Source organism: Cariama cristata, unplaced genomic scaffold, assembly GCF_000690535.1.
Source record: "Cariama cristata isolate BGI_N322 unplaced genomic scaffold, ASM69053v1 scaffold4173, whole genome shotgun sequence".
Classification (NCBI taxonomy): domain Eukaryota; kingdom Metazoa; phylum Chordata; class Aves; order Cariamiformes; family Cariamidae; genus Cariama; species Cariama cristata.
Genome location: NW_009607661.1, coordinates 57,499 through 80,517, shown reverse-complemented (window position 1 = coordinate 80,517; position 23,019 = coordinate 57,499). Strand labels below are relative to the sequence as shown.

General features: G+C 35.7%; 1 protein-coding gene across 1 annotated transcript in view; it reads left to right on the top strand.

Annotated features, from left to right (window-relative positions):
* The window catches only part of LOC104159006 (histone deacetylase 5-like), a gene marked incomplete at its 5' end in the record, with an annotated part of 98,561 nt that overhangs the window by 40,563 nt on the left and 34,979 nt on the right, over positions 1-23,019 (top strand). The window contains one exon of the mRNA XM_009696802.1: positions 696-814. Within this exon, the coding sequence (XP_009695104.1) occupies positions 696-814 (119 nt within the window). The remainder of the gene's footprint in view (positions 1-695; positions 815-23,019) is intronic.

Here is a 23,019-nt window from a genome sequence, read left to right as displayed (position 1 = left end):
AAAGTAACAGAATACCCACATGGAAGTTTGTCAAGGAAGGGGTTAAAAAAGTGGAATCTTTGTGACTGTGAAGGGCTGAATTATCTTCCTGACACCAGCAGGGGTTGCTGTCACTAGTTTGTGGTTGTCACATTCCTGTTATGCTTGACCTTGGAAAGGCTTGACAACATAGTCTGGATTTGATTAAGGGAATTTCATGTTTTTCCTTTGCTAGAGTCACCCCCCACCTCGCAAACATTAAAAAATGTTAAGAAGAAAAAAAGTTTGGAAAGCAAACATTTTCCCAAAAGAAATTTATAGTTCAAATTTACACCAAGTTCGCACTAACTGGAGCAGTCCGGGTTTCCACTCAGGCTTTGAGTGCTCTCTGTAAACCATTAGTCACTTCCCTGGAAGAGGCAGCTTTTTATAGGCAGCAGGATAAAACAGGCACAGATGTTTGTGTAATATTAGAGGCTTTCAAATGTACCTGCTTTTTTTTTTTTTCGCCTCAATCACAGAAAAGAAAAAAGAGTTACTATAGAAAGAAATTAATTGAAGCCTTGGACTTTCTTTGATTTTGGACAGCTACCATGAAGATTGGTTTAATTAAAAGAAAATATCTTGTGTTGTGGATTTTTGAAATGGTGGCAATTTATGTCATGAAGATAGAAGTTCTTTTAATTTTTAACAGGTTGGGTTTTTTCACTCTACAGGACTGTGATTATGCCAGCTGCCAATGAGTTTGATCCAGAGATTGTCTTGGTGTCAGCGGGATTCGATGCCGTGGAAGGCCACGACCCTCCACTGGGCGGGTACAAAGTCACAGCTAAATGTAGGTATCGTCATAAGGCGCATGTTTCTGAGTTGGTATTTTTTCTAGTTAGGAACTTTATTTTAAGTACAGCTTGTGGCCGTATTTCTATATTGTGAGAAGACATCCATGTCGCTGGGAGAAGGGGCTGTCTGTCAGTTAATACCCAGAGATGCCTGTGGAGCTGTGGGTCTCACTCAACTCATGGACAGGGTGGAAATGAACATGTTAGCAGTTCTGGCTCACTCCTTTCTGTTCCTCTTGGCATTTTTGTCTTGGCTTTTTAAAGTATTACTTTTCTGGCATTCAAATAACATTTTAGAGGTTTCATGCTTTTCAATAGGCCCCATTTTCCAAATGCTGGAGTAAGTTATTTCTCTTTAAATACATATTTGAGATTTTTAGACTTCGGAGGCCTAAATCCAATCTCATATTGCTCTTTTGTTATTGTAATCTTTTCAGCTCAATGGCATTAATCCTGAATTACATCAGTGTTCATGAAGGCCAAAGTTTTCTAAAAGACTACTCTGTTGGGTCTCAATGTTTGGATGTCCATTTCAGTCCTCCAAAATATGTGCTTATGCCAGAGATTTAATACTTTCTGAAAGACAGGTCTGTCTGAGGTGTCTCATATGTAGCCCTCCAAAGTCACTAGCTCTTACAGAATATTGTGGCCAAATTGATTCTGAGCCTGGGATGTTAAGCAAGGCTGGGTAATGTAGTAACGCTCTGCACAGTAATGTGCACTGTAACATCACTATATAGAAATCACTTTCCAAGACAACACAAAATGGCTTCCTAATGCAATGCTGTAAATAATTTTCTTCCGTGTATATACTTTCCTTCAGTGTATCTCGAGAAATACCGCAATAACACTTAAATAGTTATTAAATATGGATCTCTGCTGCTAATGACAAATGCCTTGGGGAAAGCCTAGAGGAGTCAATGAGACCTAATAGCATTTAACACATGGCACAAATAGACTCCAGCTCAGAGGATTTTGTCCTTCTGACCTCTGCCTTTTGTTACTGACTAGTAGAATGAAGTTGGTGTTTACCTCAGGCAGATCAGGGAAGAGACACATATTTTTTTATTTTCATTTTAACTGCACGCTGCACAGGCTCCCCTAAATACCACGGACAAAAAGACAGATGGAAGAGCTAGAGTGCCTGTCCATAGTGGCGTGCTGCGGGAAGCCAAATGCAGAGAGCAGTGCAAGGGCCCAACCCAGAGACACTCACACAGGTGCTAATGCACAAGTGGATTGGAAAGGGAACATCCCTGTGGCTGCAAGTAAGGCGTATTGAGTTTTAGCAGAGCTTTTCAGGTTAATGCAGTGGTTGCTCTAGGGAAGAAAGAAACATGGCAGCCTGTACGTATGTTTGAGTATCACTTAGCTGTGTATTATGATTTTTAGTAAAACATAGTGCATGAAAAAGCCCTTTGTAAGAGGTTTACTCACTCTTCCTGGTCAGAGGCACCATTCCATGAGCTTATGTGGTGGGGAGATGAGCATCCAACCGGTACAAAATAGATATATTGTTGAGAAGAATTGTATAATTATCTGCATTTAGCAGCTGAGAATGCATGTTACATGTCCCTTAAGCATGCATGATGCTCCAATAAGATGCTTTGGCATACATTATGTTCTGACATGGCAGCTTCAACAACTTAACTAGAAATTGCAATAAGATTCATATTTTCCTCTCAGGTTAGACTGAATTTCACCCTGGCATCAAAGAAAAACTGTTATTGTAATCAGTGTTAATTTTTGGTAATTAATCAATTAACTCTTCATAACTTTTTTTAAAAACTGAAATCTTAGTACACTTTTTCATATAAGAGGCTGCACATCTACAAGTTGCACATATGTCTGTAAGCAAAAAAAAGGTGATTTGCAGTAGGTGGCTCTTGTTTAAGTTAAGGGAAAAGCCGTGATAGACTCAGATAGTGATCATGCACCTGAGGGATGAATAAAGCCTTTTGTACACAGCCAAAGGAATTTATTATTTCCCCAAAACAAAATTCTCCACATTCCGTCATACCATTTCAGAACATAGCATACTATGTGTGGTATGTAGAAAAACGAACAGTCTATTAAAAAAAAAAGTCCAAAGATAAACATTGATATTAAAGACTAAAAATAGATATTCATGCAAATTTTTAATATAATTGGTTTGCAAAAATTAGAAATTATGCCCAAAACAAGTGAATGCAAAATAAAGTTTAACCTGTAAATATTCTTTCTTTGTAATTTTTTAGCTTTTTGTGTACGCTTAATACATTGATTTTTCTTATTTCTGTGACACAATACAAAATTTACACATATAAATTAGGAAGAGATTGTCATCAAAGGAGAGAAGATAGGTCCTTAGCTACTAACCTTGCTGTTAAAGAGGGTTAAGGAGACACTAGATTCTTGATAAGGAATTATTTATGTCTTTCCTTCAGAGTACAGTCAAAAAGAAAAAATTAAAATATATTAACCAACCAGCATTCCTAAATCATAAAGTAAAAACCACAGGATGAAGATAACAGGTTGGACTAATTACAGCCTTGGAGTAATCATATAGCAGGTAATTACATACAGAAAAAATCGTTCTACTAAATCTACACATTTTGAGAGATCTAAATTATAACTTGCTTCAACCCAGTATTTTAATTTTTTGCTATATTGACATACAATCTGATTTACTGAGAAGTTGCCATTTCTGAATAGTAAACAAACACATCAGCAACAAAATAGTCCTATATATTTTTGCAGCTGATTTTAAATGCATAGGTCTGATGTGCATGTCAAGATTTCTCACCGTGAGATGACCCTCAGCTCCTCTAGAAGAGCATAGGATGGAAGATGGCCAACTGAGATCAGTGATGACAGCAGAGCTAGGAGATATCTCACTTGCCTAATTTATCTCCAGTCCCATTAACTAATGAAATCACTAACAGTCTTTTTCCAATGAAAAAAATGAGATAATGTTTAAAAAGGATTGGAAGGGAAGTTTGAATCTTTCCTTTCTTATTGCACTTTTCAAATCACTTTCCCTAAGTAAATCTTTTTCTCCAGCTGCCTTTGCAATTCATCTTTGTCTGTTGATTTTTTGAGGAGAAATTTTTTCACTAAACTAATGAATATTTAGCTAGCTTTTACCTGACCTCAAAACAGATTTTGTGTTTTAGAACAGTGTGGATGTAGAACTGAATTTGAATCAATGTAGAACTGAGAATGAGCATTAACTAAAACATTTGTTTCAACCTCAGCTTTGAGGATTTCACAGGCACATTTTTCTTTGTGTTGGCTCTTAGTTCCAATCCTCTCTCTCAATGAAGTGCTACCATTTCAAAAGGTGCTTGTATACACCTAGGTACACATATGTATCTTAAAACATGTACTCAACCCATGTGCATAAACTTTGTGATGGATTTATATTCTGTTAAGGAAAGAAATGGGCATCAAAGGCTTGAGATGACTGGTGGCATATGGCAGAACTTTTTGCTGTCAGGAAGCTCTCAGGCCTTTGATACCAGCTATATTCCTAATATCTTGGTAAGAAAAGTCAAGCTTTATCAACAACACCGTTTATAAGACTACCTAGCATAATTAGAAACAGTGGGTATACTTTTGAATGCACAACCACTTTGTCCTGAAGGTCTTCTCCCAAAAATGGATTGTGTCTGAAAAGGAGTTTCTTTTTCCGAATGTACCTCTTTTTTCTGATAAAGATATTATCTTCACTCACAAACTCTGCCTTGCCTATGTCCTTATGCTATGATAACTGCACCAAATTTAACTCCAAAAAGCAAAGAAAAAAAAAGCAAGGCACATAGCATATTAAACATTTCTGGTAGTCCTCTTGGCCCAAGGTCTTGCATCAGTTATAAGTGCCAACTCCTGCTCAGGAACTTCTCTAACTTCTGGTAGAGTCTGGCTCAGATTGTCACAGATATTCAAGCAACTTGTCTAAGATTTTACTTTCTATGGCCTCTCTGTTTTGACTCAAGCTTAACTTCATTAGCCAAAATAGTGGAACACCTTTTGTATTGTCAAGTCCATCTTCAATACTGCAATAGTTCTGTCCATGTTGCTTGGTTAAATTGATTCTCCAAGCTGTGTAGTGAAGGTGGATGTAGCAGCGGGAGCTCTCTCATGCACAGCTCTTAAGCAGAGTAAATGTTGATGTCTTTGGGATCCGTTTGATTAGATCAGGGACTATAAAGGTGGTCTAATTTTACTATAAAAGATAATCAGACAAGAGGAAAACATGCCTCAGTTTCTGACTAGTCTAATATTTCCTTTTTATTACTAGAAATGTATTATTTTTTTGATAAAGTAACAGATAAAATATCAGCACAATCTATTACATATTATAAAAACATAGTTGTATCAAATCCACTTTTTGTACTTGAGTAGTAAAAATTGTATGGACGATAAAGTGTAAGAAAGATAATATGGGAAGAAATAAAGGAGATAAAGGAGTTTTATATTTAGAATAGTAAGGAGATGCCTAAAGAGTATGCATCTACTCTTCCATCTCATCCTGATGATGCTGAGGTGGAACTACTGAAGACAGAGCTGATATATTCTGTGCTTTATTTTATAGCTAATTTTTACAACATCTGCTAAAGTGTATTGTATTATCACACCATTTGAATTCTGTGCAGTGAAGAGCTCTGAAAAAGAGCTGCTAGATCTGATCATAAATTTGCAAGTTGTTAGATCTTGTAAGAGCACTGTTTTTAAATTTAGCTCTGCTGACTGAAGTTCTCCCTGTAACATTATCCTGAAGTACTATCTCTTTGTTTTATAGAGCAGCCCTTAGAATAATGCTTGCATTAAAGTCACTGAGATCACTTTACTGTTAAAGTAAATATTGTACATAATTGCTCACTAAATGGTGACCATTCCATAAAAAGAATAAAGTAAATAGAGAAGTGTCAAGCAAGAATGAAGATTTTTTTTCAGGGTACTTATCTTCCTGAAGCACTACATTTGTTAAGGGCTACGATGATTTACTGGAGTTTTCCTGTTGTTTTACTCTCTTGATCCAAAGGTGCTATTTGACACCAGAGCACAAAATAAGATCAGCAATCAGCAGTAGGAAAAGAAACTACTGCAGGCATTTAAAGAGTAAATGACATTTTTTCAGTTTGGACACCTCTCTACTGTTATGCCAAATTTGTGATGCAAGGTTGATCCAGTGTCTACAATATAACTGACTCTAACTAAGCTGATTTGCAACGGTTAAAGTTTTTGAGAAATTTGTGATAAATCCCTTAACTTATCAAAAGTTGCAGTATGCTGTGATATACTCTGTTCAAGTGGGACCAATGAAAAAAGTGCTAAAGCTATGAACAGTTTCCCTCCTCATGAGCCTTCAGCAGGTGGGGCTTAGAGGACTTCACTGTAACAGTGCACAATCTGTCTGATTAATCTCAGTAGAGACAGTTAATGCTCTAAACAGTTTATTTCCAAAGGATATGTCAGCCTGAGTGGTAGAAATTAATGTGTAAAAAGGGCTGCTGACTTATTCGTAGCCTACAGGTCTTCTGTGGAGGAATCTCTTCTCATGTCTGGAACTGGTATTATCAGAACACAAGTAAGAACAACCAGGTTGAACCTAGGTGCCTGTCCTATTGGTTTCTGCTTTGCCCTTCACATTTCAGTTCTAGCTTCCCACAGAGAGTAATGATTTTTGATAACAAGGTCTCTGAATGTAGCATATAGAGTTATAAAAAGATAAAATACCTAGCGCCTGGGGACAAGCAAATTCAGAAGTAATGGGCACAGTTTTAATAATGAGATGACTGATTACTGAAACAAATAATCTAGCATAGTGTATTTACTGTCACTGGGGGGTTTTAAATGAGACTTATAAACAGATGGCTTACAACATCTTTACAAATAGGTATGCCATAGCACACTCAGACATTGGAGGCTTCATGCAAAAATCACTTAATGAAATTTCTCTTCAATGACCAGTGTTTTCTTGAGTCTTCACAATTGTCCTAATGTATCTTGGAATTCTTTTCAGTTTCCCACTCATGTTGTATATAGTGTATATGTTAGAAACAGAACAAAGGAAAATGCTAGAACTGCATATCACTGAAGTAAAATGTAGAACTGATCTGGGTGTGAGCCTGGTACTTTGTCGTGTTTCAGAGAAAAGGTTTGCTATGTGCCAACCTCACTATTTCTGAAATATTCTATGTGACTACTCCAAGTATTTCAAGTACTGCAAATGATACAAGTGTCTGTTGTTTTGTTTTGTTTTGTTTTTTTTTTTTGGAAGCACGTAATTTCTAAAGGAGTACCCAAATAACATTGTAACTGTCTACTGGACAGTACCTTGAACTGACTGTGAGTTGTTTAGGGCAGAGTGATTGTAATGTCTTTGAGGAGGGACCACACTTTCTTGTGATTGTCTGAAAGATTTCCTTGATACTTGTCTCCAAAAAAGAGTCCTGATTGCGACTAATGGAGCTAATGTAACAGGTAAATGTTAAAGGAAGGCAGGCAAAAAGAGTCCATGCAAACTGACAGCTGACTAAACAGAATAGTAGTTTTGACTTGGTAGCTATTTAAACACATTTCAATTATCTAAAAATAGCATTGCAGGCTTTTATGGTGCCATGTCTAGTTTCTTCTCTTCATAAGCACGAGAGTCTTTTTGACTCAACTGTCAGCACAAGAAGAAAAGGGTGGTTGCCTGCCCCTTCCCCTTCTGAATTGGCCATTACTTACCTTACACTAGCTCTGGTTCTTGTCAGATCTCTCTGTAAACACATGCGGCATTAACTCATCAACCCATCAGAAAACTTAATCAACCAAAAAAGTGGAAGGATTTCTGTTGGGCTATGAAGCTGAATCAGATTATGGAGGGACCAATGTATGCCACAGCTAATGGAAGCAGGGAAGGGGCAGTAGAGAAAGGGAGAGATGGAGTAGGATACCTTTTGGTAGCAGAAAGCTGTTAAATTAACTCAGTTGCCACAACTGCCTTCTTATCTGAATTATTCTGAGTTCAGAGATTTGATTTTGGTTAACATAATGTGGTTATCTTTGCAGTACTGGAGGTGATAAGATGGTTATCCAGCAAGATAGATCTTTTGACTCAGAGCTAAAAGCATTGGAGGTGGGGTGCAGCAATTACCATTCATATAGTTTTTCACGGGGGAGTCTCCTGATTCATATCAGAAATTTTCCTTTTGTTCCTTTTGTCTCTTGGAAACTACGGGGTACCCAATGACCAGCAGCAAGAAAACATAGCATCAATACTTTTCGTCCAGATGTTCACTTTGGAAAGCAAAGTTTGGGTTTTCTCTAGGGTGATTTCTTGAATACTAATTGAGTAGTTGCTTGGTACAATACAAAAGGCATCAAAATAGATTACAAGTTCATTGGTGACCTACCCTCAGACATGCGTATTTTCATAGGATTTATTTGGAGAAGGAAAGCATTTTGATTTCATTTTCCTCCTAGCCCACAGCAGTGGTTGCTGTAGCATCTCCTATGACTTATGCATGGCCGTTGGATTGCCCAGCCTACCAAATCAGATTATGCTGCATTTAATCCTGCATTTGTACTCCTTAAATTTGCCCTTGCATTGTAAATATCAGTGAATTATTTGCCAGTGACTCCAGGATCCAGTACATTATTGACAGTTAAACTACATTTACATTTATGAATATGAAATGTAGAAAATTCCAGAAATCCTGTTCTGTGTGGAAATTGAGCAGAGATTGGAATTCACTGTTTAAAATCAATGTCCTCTCTAGGACATAGCATAGTAAAAAGCAAAGGTGAAGATAAGTCCCCTTTTTTTTTTTTTTTAGATTTCCATTTAAAGAAGGCATTAATGCTTGGAGAAATACAGAAAAAAATACAAATGGACAATTCTGATGTTGGGTTGAGGAATCTGCCTTCACATGCTGTCGAGTAAGCCTGTGTTAATGGCTTGGGCTATGGATTTGAACCAAGAGAAACAGATCGGTGAACAATTCACCTCATTTACTGAGGCCAGGGAAATTCTCATCTTCAGATTTTGAGGCACTCATGTCTAACTGAATATCTATTTAAAACACATCTGAAGGATTCAGGAATCTTAGCACTGATTTTGTTATTGCCCAGTGTTTTCCAAAGACCGTCTAGTTAACTGGTGTGCCTTCCAGAAAGGGTCTACCTAGGCAGGAAGTGAGAGCAATTAGAAATATTAATAAATAAGCGCTGATTTGACCTGCTCTTTCACTTAGCCTTTCTTTCGGTAAATCCGCCAGGAGAGATTTCCATTTTCCACTCCTGCTCCTGCCCCACAAACAGAATATCTGTCTGCGGGCTAGTTAACTAACTCATACAAGTGAAAAACCACCTGTATGTGGTTTTGTTCCAGATATACAGTGCTGATCCATCTGCAGAATGCATCAGGTGCCAGCTCCGTGATTTAGGGTAGTTACTGGGGACAAGGCAGAGGATAGATTACAATGGGAAAAAAGAGGATCTACAGAACCATTAAGAATTATTTTCCCTTTTCAGTCATCTTCCCTTATCTCTTCACCTACCTCTTGTTATTTTTCTTTCATGCTACAGTAGAGACATTGGCTAATCACAATAACTGATGTGAGGGATGTAAAAAGGTAACATTGGTGGCATCTTCTCTCAGTTTTGAAATATAAACTTATGAAATCTTTTTCCTTATTGAAACCAAAAGACTGTCATTTAGTAGAAGAAAGAAAAGGAAAAATAATTTTTTTTTGTTTAGGCAGTATTAAACTTGTCAGATTACAATTTAAATACAACAGATTAAATATAAGTTTTTAGGACCATTTTGAAACTAATGGAGCTTGACAAAGTGTTCAGCAACTTGCATGTGCCTTTCACAGGATTGGGTCCTGAGAAAAAATTGTTGAAAGACATCTCCAAATGTGGATTTCTCCATAACAAAGTGTCTGATCTTTTATAGCATCGTTGCATTGGGAATTAGGCTTGTCTTTGGGAATTCGTAAAGCCTTTAGTAGAAGAGCATGATTTATGTCTTAGAATTTAACTATTCTCTGTAATAAATAGAAATGTGCCACAAGTATTTACTTGGTTGCGCCATGGGAAAATTTTTAACATATTGTTCACAGCTTCAGAATGCCATAAAAGAAGACATGTCATTTGCAGATCGGACTATCCTTTGTGATTTCTAACCAATATATTTGATTAATATCTTTCAAAAGAGACACCAGCCAAAATGTTTACATCTCATTAGGCAGAGAAGAAGGGAGCACACACAATTTTGATTATGAGCTTGGATGGCTCATTTCTTTGGGCTTCCCATCCCTACTACTTAAGGCAGACAGTAACTTTAAGATGTTATCTCTTGCCTGCACAAATAAACAGCCAGTTATGCTTTTTATGGTGGGTAGTTCTCAAACCAACAGGGGATTAGAAGATATTAGCTGGAGTTTGTGGTTCCCTGTTGGGGTCCATGGATTCCTGTCCTGAATATTTCACAGAGCAAACACCTCTTATCTGGGGTGATATTCTCACACTGGCCTCTTGGCCATGGACTTCAAAAGCTGATCACAGGGAGGGCTAGAGAGGCAATAACCCTTAATATAACAGTCTCTCCTGATAGAGACAGACAAGGTAAAGGTAAGGCGTCTCTGAAGTTTGCTCTTGTGTGTTTAGCCCCATGGGGTGATAAGGGGCCATCTGGTTTTTTTGGTCTGCAAGCTCATCTTCACACTATCCCAGTATCAAGTACACTTCAGGTCTGACTGGTATCAGGACCAGCAATTCTTCACTGATCTGAAGAGATTTTCTTGGTATTTTTACCTTTGATCCCAGGCAATAGTCTTAGTTGCTGTTGTATTGGGTTTTTTTACCCTAGCAAACATGTAAAATAAAATATAAAAAATTAGTTTCAAGGTACTATTGGCTCAAAGAAAAGATATTATTAAAATAGGACTTATAACAAGTATGTTAATTATTTGTGAGTAAAGGGAAACGAGTGCTTACCCATGTGATTAAATTCAAAACATCAATTCATGGCAGTAGTTTCAAAAAGTCACGTATTATGCAGCACCACACAGGATGCTTGCACCTTAATTGTTCAAATGGAATATCAGTACTACCAGTTCTAGAAGTTAAAAACCACTGCTTCAGCTCTCAAAAATATTGTAAGAGTTCTTAAAATACTACCCAGGTTTCTTTTTGCTGTGGAGCTCCCAGCACACAATTCCTTCATATTTTAAGCTTCTCCCTGCAGCCATTTCTCTATCAACTGAACAGTGAGATTCTATTGTAATCTCCTGATTATAACAGCTTTAATGCAAACACTTAATGCCATGAAATCTGCAATAAAATTGTGCAAGTTACCAACACTGGCACGTTTTTAAAAAAATCCCTACTTTTTTTTCAGCATTTTGATTACCTTTGTTTGTGTTTTTGGGTGGTGGTGGTGATGGGTATTTTTAAGGAAATTATTCTTGCTTATTCCAACTAATTGCCATAAAATTGCTGGAAATGCAAGAATGTAGGTCCTAATCCCACAAGCTTTTACTCACTTTGAACAGTCCGGTTGATTAAGACCATTCCACCAACTGCATTGTATGTATTGATATGGTACAAAAACACATCCTAAAAAATCTTCAAAAGTATATTCACATGAGAAAACTGTTATTTAAATACTTCCTGAAGTTTTACAGAATTAACTTGGAAAGAAAAAGGAGTAGTTCTGCTGTAAAATAAATCCACTTGAAATGCATTTAGTAGTAATTTATTTACTTCAGATTCCTCCTTTTCTCCTCATCATTGATTATGATTCATGCACACTAAAATGGATCAAGGGACAGATCTTGGAAGATCTTCTTCTTTGGAAGAAGAAACTGAAAATAAGTACGTGTCCAGAACAACAAAATATTGCTAGTTAATAAAAATTCTGTTACTTCCTGGTTTCTGTTTATGATAGTAATTGTTAGCATGAATTAAATATTTGTTTCCTTTGATCCATAGTCTTCTCCTTTTTCCTTAGATTCCTCTTGGTAAAAAAGACTGTTTCTCTAGCTATATGATGACCAAAAGCTTTTTGGTATCTGTCACTGCATCCATTTAGGTGCGGTTTGGTTATGAGTGCTGATTTCTAAATCTTTTTTTTCCGTACTTAAAATGGATTAGCAATCTCTAAAAGCAAAATGAAACAAAGCTATTTGTTTAATAGTGGAATATATCCTTCAATAAAATGTCATTTTTTTTAATGTGCTAGCTTCAAAATTATTTTCCTAATGTGATTACTTAATGTCATATATGAATTCAGTGACCATGTTGTATAGAAAGATGATCACTCCTGTATATTGCCACATTAGTTACGTTTTCATTTATGATTGCAGTTTAGGCATATTGTGTATGTTCTTCTGCATCTTTTTCTTCTTATTAAGCAATTTTCAAGATTTGCAAAGAATAATTTACAATTTTTTTGCATAGAATTTTTACGTTGCCAAAAGAAATGATCACTTTAAAAACTGAGATATATATATAAATATCAAATTAAAAATTAAATATTAAAAATTGATATCTTTTCATAAATATGTTGTATTTTGAAACTTTTCATATTAATTTCTTTCTTTTTTTAAATTAAAGACAAAAGGCATTATTATTTCTTTCTCTTAAATATAATTTTTACAGAAACAATGGAAAAATGAGTAGAATATCTTTATTTTTTGTAGATAAAAGATAATAACAAATTAAATCTAATTGTTATATTTGTATCTATTTTATTTCCATTTAAAAAGCCAGTATCTGTAGTCTCGGATATGACTATTGCAAAGAAATCCTTTATTTTCAGCTGAAAATTACAGTTCCTTCCAAGTACAGGAAGAATCTTTTATGGTTCCTGCATTGGAGGAACAGCTTTGCAGTAAAATCATGTTTGAATATGACTGCTCTGTGTACTAACAAATTTAACAGAAATTTCAAGAGATTTTGTGTAATCAACTTTAAAATAGTTGCATATTTATGTGTTTCAAAGCATCTTAGTATACAAGTAAAAGTGGTAAAGTGGAACTTAGTGTCGAAACTTCAGAAGCCAGCATAAACAGATTAAAAATAATTTTTCATTCACCCAAACATTCGAGTAAGCAACCTTCTTAAACCTTCATCAAACCCTGGGAAAAACAGTAAGAAAAATCTGTTGATCAAGTGATAAGATGTTATTTCAAAACTTGTAATTTAATTAACAAATGTGCTACATCAAAGGAGTTATCAAAAAACTTGTGATGTTTATATGACCTTGCGAACAAAACTTTATTTTTCTAGTGGTGTCAACTGCATCAACTGTAGCTTTGTTGAATATACATGAAGACAGTGCATATGTTCTGAACCATGTAATTTTTTTCTTTTGACCTTTTTTGGGCAAATACATTCCCCCACACAGTGCACACCTCTGGGAGTTTCCCAGCGTGTTTTTTGAGTAAAAACATTGAGGTCACGACAGTTGAACAGAATTACTAAGCCAAGATCTTTAAGGGATATGGAAAAAAGTAGTAGATCTGAAATGTTTGCATCTGCCAGGAGTTTCAGTCCTTCCACTTTGTTGAGAATCGCTGGATTTTTTTTCCAAATCACATAACAAATTTGAAAATTATCTAAACTGGCACTGGTTTGTATAATTGTTTTAAGTTACTGATAGGGAATAAAGAAGATTACTTTAAAAAACACTTAAGGGGGTCTGTGCAGTTTTAATAGCTTCAGTGAAACGAAACACCAAACAGGATGTCTTTGTCCCCTTTGAACTTGAGGCATTACGTGGACATGAAGCTACTGAATCCTCTGATTAGTTATGTGGTGCTGGACTCCCAGTGGCACTTAACGATGATAAGTTTTTACATAGCGCTTTCAAAAAAGAATGGGAAATTGAATCTGCCTGATCAAGTTTAGTACTTTATTATAGACATAATAAAATTGAGAAAGGAAGAGAAAAAGAAAAGAAAGGAAGAGAAAAGAAAAGAAAAGAAAAGAAAAGAAAAGAAAAGAAAAGAAAAGAAAAGAAAAGAAAAGAAAAGGAAAAAAAGAAAAGAAAAGAAAAGAAAAGAAAAGAAAAGAAAAGAAAAGAAAAGAAAAGAAAAGAAAAGAAAAGAAAAGAAAAGAAAAGAAAAGAAAAGAAAAGAAAAGGAAAAAAAGAAAAGAAAAGATAAAATAAGACTCCATTTAGATCAAGGAAGAGTTTCTTTATTGCAATCTGTATTTCATGGTTAAAAAAGAAAGGAAAAATGAGAAAGACTGCTAAATTTAGATTTTTGTATAAAATTTTCAAAAAGACATGGATGATTGGTCTGATTTTTTATTAAGTTTCATTATATTCAAAGAAAATTTTGTAATTGATTTTAATGAAACTGGCCATCCTATAACATAATAAGTGTACCTATAGCATAACCTCTTCACTCGTACAGCCACCTCTAGCACCATGTACAATGACCATCTGAATTTGTCACGTCGAAACCCAGTATGTTTAAGAAAGAAAGTGGAAAATATATCCTATTCCAAGGTAAGACGTATACTTGAAGCAGAAACTGAGAGGATATATTTAATTGAGTAAATAGTCAGCACTGTTCTACACATATTTCGTCTGAAAGACAATAGCAATATTTGGGCTTTGGCTGACTGTTGACAATTAGAGTATCATAAACCATATGACAAATATTATGTTTTGAGTAACCTGCTTTTTTCTCCAAAATCTGCCCATCCTTCTTGTCATCATGACTCAACTACTTAATTTAGTCCATTGGATAACACTGTGCTTGCTTGGTACCTGTTTTTATTTTTTATTTTATTAAAACTCTAGTGAAAGACAGTGCATCTGGGAAATATATTGGTTTGCTCTGAATGTTGCCTTAATTTTTAAGAAAACAGATGCACAATTAGTAGACTGCTTCAGAAGAGCATCAAAAATAAGCATACAATCAAACAAGTTCAGAGAAAAGGCCTCTCACTACTACAGGAATATTCCATATATATATATATATTCCCTATAATTATATTGCCATATTTCCATATAATTATATCACCATATTACTGAACTGTACCTTCTGTGTTAGCTTCAGATCAATGACTTGTATCACTTACTACCTTTGGGAGGTTGATCTGTGCGGATTTCACTCTTGGAGCACATCCCTAGAGATTTGATTTTCATTTACTTCAATTTAACTCTCTAAAGTAAGAAATCATTCCCCTCTTTTAAATGTCTCCTTTTTGAAGTGATACAGATATTTATGGTGGCACTGTTTAGAGATAGGTCAATTGCTAATCTGAAAGAAAGGGCCTGAGAGCAGCAAATTAATTTGTGATGAAGGAGGATATTTTGCTGTGTTTCAGCCTGGGGAATCCCAGGTGTGAGGTTGGCGAGGCTGGACAGCAGAGATCCAAGCTGGAACGAAATTTTGTTTTTTTTTTCTGGGATATCTAAAAGCCACCGTGGTAAATGCATACCACTTACCAAGTTCTTATCATGTTATTAGCAGAGAAGTGCCAGTACATTCAAGGGAAAAGAACAGTAGAATAAAAATGCATTAGGGGAGATTGACCTAAGTACTGAGTGGAGCTTAAGAGAGCTGGTGATGTGTATATTAGCCAAAGAAAGCAAGGTGCAGAGTGGGTTGATAGGATAACAAATATTTTGAGTCAGAAGAAATGTAGTCTGATGAATTATTACTGGGAGTAATGGAACAAATTTGGCATAGAAATCCTCTGTCTGCATATAATTATTTTCAAAGTTTATGAGCCTGGAAATAAGTCTACAAGATATTCATAGATTAATAGGTTTTAAAGCTAAAAAGATTATTCTTATGACATGCCAATATGAATTCTTCTATCTTAAAGTAGAAGAACCATAATTTCTACATAATTTCCATGATTTCTGTATAAAAATACCTCTGTTATCTTAAGATTTGAATGATTATTATAAATATATTAGATAGTATTATTATATAGAAAATATTTTAATAATTTCCTAGTAACTTCATAGTTAATATACTAATATTGTATGATTATATTAGTATTATAACTTGCTTAAATGAAAAAAAAATAATTTGAAAGCACAGCTCTGTAACCTACAAAATCTTTAGCAAGAGTAATTTTTATTCATGTATTGACAGTAACGTAGTCTAGTTAATCTAAATGCATAAATCTCTAATTTCGTATTTACCTGAGAAGCTTCTCACTGAGCATGCTGTGTTCGCAATGCCAAAGCATGACCTTGGTAGATGACAGAAATTTTATCTACCTTGGTGTAACTAGTCTTTCAGAGCCATAGATGAGCTTGACCTCTCTAAGTTTGGCTTCCTCAACATTATACATCTTACTAAGTCCAGATTTGTCTAGATTTGACAGTCTATATTGACAGTCTGTATTGACAGTCTGACAGTCAATATAGAGAAGTGTTTAATTCCAAAGAGACCTTCATCCTTTCTGAAAACTGGTGCAACAGATCTGCCTGGGGAGATTCCTCTCTCCCCACTGAGTAGTAACTAGCCTGGAGGAACCACAGAGGCAAGACAGCTAACTTTTCCGTGGTTAAAGGTAGGGGAAAAGAATCCTGATGAATGTTCAAATCAAAGAGTTTTTCCCCATCCTGCAGTATTTGCTTTAAGATGTAGAAAGGTCATGGATTAAATGTGAAATTAAATGAAATCATAAGCAAGTTTTCTGTTAACACAGACCGAGTTACTAGAATTGATAGGTAAATTCCATAAAAATAAAATAAACTACAGAACCTTCTATGTTCGGTCAAAATTTTACACAAGTTCTTCATATGGATTTTAAGAGAGGTATTGTGGAACTCTGAGGTGTCTTTGTAATAAGCTTACCACTACACTTCACTGGGAAAAACTATTTTGACATAAATCCATGTGTCAATGTTGGTGATAGGAGGTTCTATGGGTTCTGTTAATTTGCACTAACCCATGAAGGAGTTGAAATACAAAAAGAATTTTCTCCTCAGATGCAGTTGTCATTATTTCACTGTGAAGTGGGTTATTTTAGAAGAGGTGCAGAGATGAAGCATATGGATATGAGATGGTGAAGGTAAGGGAAGAGATACAGTGAGTGAGGAGATCCCCATAAGCTCCTGATACACAGCTGTTAACCTCCCTGCAATGCCTCCGACAAAGTCCAGCTCCTTTGGCAGCCCCTGCTTTTCCAGCTCCCTGAGCTATCACAAATGCCTTGCACCTATCCTTCTACTCATACACACTGGTACTGTACACGTAGCTATCTGCACTGACAATTAAGAACTACTTTATTTTTTTAATGTTCTACTTCAAACGTCTGGACACTTTCAGGACATAGTCTGTCTAGAAATTACTTTCAACACATTTTGAAGGTAGACCGCAATTAAAACTTGTCTTGCAACTAAAACTAGCAGCACATGGTGTTGGTACCTTAAGATGACACTAGGACATGCTAAAATTTTCCAGGGAATGGAAAACCCTAAGGAGGAGAAAAACTATAGAGCCAGTTGTGGTGTTTTTGTTGTTGTTTCAACAATTTAACCCTTGAGCTGAAAGGGAGAGAGAATAACAGGAAAAAGCTGGCCACAAAACAAATAAAAATGGCATTGGCTCATGTTCATTACAACACATAGGACAAAAATGAACAACGACAACTATCAGTTTTCGTGCACTTCCTTGGAAAATGCCAGTGTTGTGCAATTTGACCAAAAGGACCACGTATCTCACTGTACATGCGCAACCCAGAAGGGGAGTCCAGCAAGTACCGGCAGAAAGAAGCTATTTCATGTGGAGGTCCTGTTTATCTGGAATATTTATTGCTTTCATCCAAAACTATCAGTTTAGCATATCACTGCATTTTCTCCTCTTTCAATTTTCAGAAGAATTCCAATAAACTCATTTTGCTACTGAATGGGAATGATATTAGAAAGTACCGCTCAGAGTCTTGGGGGGATAGGAAGGAGAAAAGAAAGGTCAACGCTCAAGAAAAGGCTTAGATGAATAAAGGTATGTCAGAGCAAAGCTTCCCATTAAAGATTATTGAGAATAAAGCTTTTTTTTAAACAAACATAAAAAACAATATATAAATCAAGAGCACAAAAGCCCTGTTTTATGATTTTTTTTGGTGCTGTTTAATTTCTTTATATCTTTTTTTGCCGTTGTTAAAAGCCAGCCAAAACTTCAAAGGCAAGCTGCATGTGTTCTAAATCAGGACTTCAGTGCTGATGTATGACAGCACAAAAATTAAAACTAAATAAATGTGCTGTCTAAACTCCCATATTTCTCAAAAAATTGCTTTAAAGGCTTTAAAAAATTAGAATTATTGCTTGATCTTATTTTACCAACCATAATGTTTTCACCAGAGTAAATGACTAAATATTATATTGAAAAGAGAGAAAGAAAAAAGAGCGTTGTCTGAATATATCTGCACACCTGTATTTGGCTGTCTTGCAGTTTTATCAGACAGGCAAGGGCAAAAATGAAACTTCGCAATGATTTGTCTGATAATGGATAAGGACTGCATAAATTCTCAGCTTATCCACTGTTTTCTGGAAGGCTCCTTGACAGGGTAAAGCGATGAAAACAAGGCAGTATGTTTATGAAGGAAAGAATAACATTCCTGGTTTATCACATAAAAGTGGCTAAGAATGGACATATTCTCATGAAAAATTGTTTGTGCAAGTTTTCTACTATTTTCTTTTCAAAACATGAACTTTGTAACAGGTCAGGTTCTTATTCCATTTTACTTCACTGTCTTTGGACATGATCTTGCTGTTTTATCTCCTTCAGTGAAACGGCGTGTCTGACTCTAAAGGTGTCTGGCCACAATACACCAATTAAATCTGCTTGTAAAAAAATTGCGGGACTGGGGCCTTTGTGTCATACCTTTTCCTCTGGTCTTTACTTTTACAATGGCCATTTGCTATTCTTCTACTAAGTTGTCTTGATTTGTATTGATTCATTTGTTTTATCAGGTTGGAAAAGGGGCAAGTGGCCCAAGCAAATAGGAATGCAAATGCTGTTCTTTTTGGTAAACATTTCTTTGACTTTTAAAACTCAGTAATCCCATCTCTGCCCATGTTCCTTTTTCATTTCCTATTAAGAAATAGTCACAGACTCTAATTTATGTTCTCATTTAAGTCTGAGGAGTAGTATTTCTTTGCAAAGATTCCTGGATATTTCTGTGATCAAGAGAACTGGTTATTTACTAGTTATCACTTTTTTTTAATTAATCCCTATACTCTTGTATATAAAGTTTCAATTACACATTAAGAGAGCAGATACTATAGGATGTCACTTTATGAGCACTAAGAAGAAATGGATAATTAAGATTAGGAAGTCAAAGTAAGAAGAGTGCGCAGAGCCTCTAAACTGAGCATAACATTTGGTAAATGCTAACAGATATCTTCACAAACAACTTTAACAACATAACATTGGCAAATAAGAACATACGTTTATAAACAGTATTATGAACATGAAGCAGAGCTACACTATCTGAATTATTTATTTGTAGTTAATACTTCACTAAGTTCTAATAACATATAAAAGATTGGCCTTACTTACATAAAATATACAGACAGGGATAACCTCCTAGTGAGTTTGAGATATTCTGGGCTGTCGTAACTTTAATCATCCAACCTTGGTGTCTAAATTGAAAACTCAGATCTCTTAGATGGCCAATGGAGCCTCCAGAGGCTGACTAAAGCGTACCAGAGCTCTCCAGAAGTGCCTAACCAAAAAAGTCTATCAGCCTAAGAGAGACTTGAAGAATCTCTCAGGGTTAATTGCAGATTTTTGGACATTTACTAAGTGCTAAAGTTGCCTCTCCCACATATGGACTTCAGGGTTTGCCAAGGTTCATCCTGGAGCCAGTTACTTTGAGATTTTTAATGTGCACTACTGTTATAGATAACACATTTCCATTTTTGGGTAAATTTTCTACTAAAGACTTTGCAATGTTTAATCAAGGAAAGGGTTTGTCACTGTTTTCATATAGATGTCACCTAGAATACACGTATGGAAGTGATCTGTGTGCTTTGCATATTGAACTTTTTTAAATGTGGCCTGAAATTTTGTTTTATAGAAAAAAGGAATATCAAGAATTTAAGATGCTGGATAGTTAGATTAGGAGCAAGTAGAAGTTATATTTATGTTGCCTATGTTTTCTCTTCTGCCTTTTTCTTGGAGAAATCCTCAGAATTTTTTATTTGTAGCAGTCCTTTGATGACTGACAAGGGAATGCTCTCAGGCTGGCAAAATGTCATTACCTTTTCCTATTATATTCTCCGCTGTCCAATGAATTGCTAAAACTTGTCATTTCTCTTCTTCTCATTTCATTCCTAATTAAGATATCAGCAGCATATGAAAATAAATAAATGAAAAATCTGAATCTGGATCCACTGAAAGTAGCATCAATAGAGACTCTTTCCAGAACAATTTTTCTAGTTTGACACAAACTTTCATCCAGTTGTAGGATGAATGAGTTGCTCAGTTTAGGCTCAGCTGAGACAGTTTATACTCTTTCTTTGGAACAGTAAATCTAGAAATTGCATATAAAAACTGTGCACAAAGGAACATTATTTGGGTTGTAAGGTCAATTGCTCTGAATTTAGGAGAAGTGAGATTTATGATTGCTTGCACAATGGACCCCTTTTGCATATGCTTTAAGATAGAGTTGTTAATTAAATGAACATCTAGTCTTCTGGACCTTTGCTTTTCTCAGTACAGAGGAACAGGTTCATATTGTAACTGTAAACCAGCAATAAATGCTAGCTTCAAAGTTTCTGCCTAAATCTAAAAAACAGAGGAAATAAATATTCCTCTACCTTTCTTCTGTATATCAGTTTTTGCTGTTGTCCTCTTTTCTATAATGAAAATCAAACTTAAACACCACAAGCTTTGTTGCTAAAAGGGGTTGATACAAAAATGTCACTGTGGAGTCCTAGATTTCTTGTTTTTTGAATCTTAATTTCAGATTAAATAAAAATGTTTTTATTTTAATCATTGTCCAATTTGTAACATCAGCCAGCAGGTCACACATTGCAACTGGCCATGAAAAACCACAGCCAGAAATTCAGAGACAACTCTGATCCAAATATTAAATTGCATGCACTATATAGTAATTCCATAGAACAGATGATAGTCATGTTGAAACAAATTTCTCTTGAGCATTTCCAGACACAGAGAGGATGCAGGAAGACCCAGTACAGCATGTAAATAAGTAAAAACTTCCTAGTCTGTAGGGGACACAAGGACTATTCCCGCCTGTTTCTTGGGCAACTGAAAGGATAGGATGAAAAAAACTCTGTTTTTTTACAACCCCCTCTGCCTGAAACCACACACCTGCTCCCTCACACCTATATCAGACCTGCTGGCTGCACATGTTGGATTTTACACCTCTTGAATAGAAAACATCCAGATCTTACTCTGATTTGTATAGATTTTAGCACTAAAGAAATATGTTTTATTAACAGCTACCACCACCAAAAGTCATCTTCAGTTTGGAAATGACTTTTTTCTTTATATGCCTGCAAGCACTTGTCCTCAGACATGTTTTCTGCTCAGATCTGAGCACTCAGTCCTTGCAAGTGTTATAACAAATACATAGCTTTGTTGTTTCAGTTCACAATGGGTGTGTGGAAAAGAAAATTAAAGCTTTCTGTTTGTGATCTTTGTTAAAAAGACTTCCAGGACTGACTTTGGACTGTTCCAGGTTGGGCCAGATGTATGCCAGGGTTCATCAGCTTGAGATGGAGTCACACATCACCTGGGTGGGAAACAGAAGCCGCCTTTTCCACTGCCACTAAGGATTCATATATATGGAAAGGCAGTTTGAGTTTGTGACGACACATGAGAATAAGGCATGGTCTGGTAGGTTATATAAACACCTAAAAGGTTAGAAGGAACAACTGCTATTGACTCCCTGAGTCCAGATGAGTTCAGAAAACTGTTGTGCATTCACTGTAAAATCTCTATTCTGGTTGATAAAATGTGGATCTCCAAATATGTGTCTGAACTTTAGTGTGAATTTCATTCACAATTTCTAAACTTATTTTACTATAGTTAAAAGAAAAGAAATGTTTGCACTTACTTAGCTGAATTTTGCTCACAGTTCCAGAGATATAAATCCATTGCAGCTGTGGGATTACTTCAGATCTTGTCTCTGTGACAGTATGGTAGCATGTCTGAATAAATGGCAAGTGATGTGATTGCTCCCAGGGAGACCGACTTATTGTCAAGTACCTGTTTATTTAAATACCTTATTTGCTTTGAGTGTTATCACTAACACTTTTGCCTACACACACAAACCTGTCACCTGAAACACACTGTATTTTCAATTCAATGCCAGCTGCCTATGTTCAGATCTTGTTTGAGTTAGTAACCTGTCACTAAGGAATCCAGAGTTCACTACAGACAAAATCTGAATTGTTTTCATGTCAGTGGAATGAGGCTGTGGGACTGCCTCACCTTTCTCTGTGTAGAAAGGATACAAAAGTATATCCCTGGTGAAGAATTCAGAAATGCTTTGCGTCCCGTTGCAGAAATAAGATCATAAGCCTTCTCTGCTCTCTTTACTTTCTGACCACTTCTGATGGTTATAAGAAAATCTAATTCTTTAACAATGTTTACTTTCATATTCACATTCATTTTTCATTTTTGTTCTTGCTTATCCACTCAGTCATCCAGGAATTTTGCTTACATGCCTTTATTGTCTTTTAGTCTCAAATGTATTTATTTGTCATCTTATTTAATAACAGTCTCTTTTATTAATCTAACATACACATTTATCCTTTTCCCAATTCTCTCATGTCTCATTTGGTTTTCTTTCCTCTTTCTCTTATGTGTAATTGGTATGAATTAATTAATTAATTCCCTCTAACATAGTCCAGCTGTAAAATTTAGGTAAAACAGTAGGAAGATGCTAGAATTTGGTCCGTGACCATTTATTTTATGAAATTAAATCAGCACTTTGGCTAAAACTGAGAATGACTAAAATGCATCCTTCTCTGCTGGAGTGACCACTGCATGCTCTGATGAGTGGAGTTGTTCTGAACATGATATTTTCCCTTGTTGATGTTCTCTATTTATCTGCAGTGAGACAGTCAAACACTTCTGTTGTCAAGGGTTTCTAAGTGGCTTTGCTACAAAGTTTGGATAATTTTTGCTCAAGCTTTCAGCTGCTGTAGCTCTTCAGCTTTGTCTGAAGGAAGAATAAATGCAATCCTGATGTTGCAGTTTGGTAT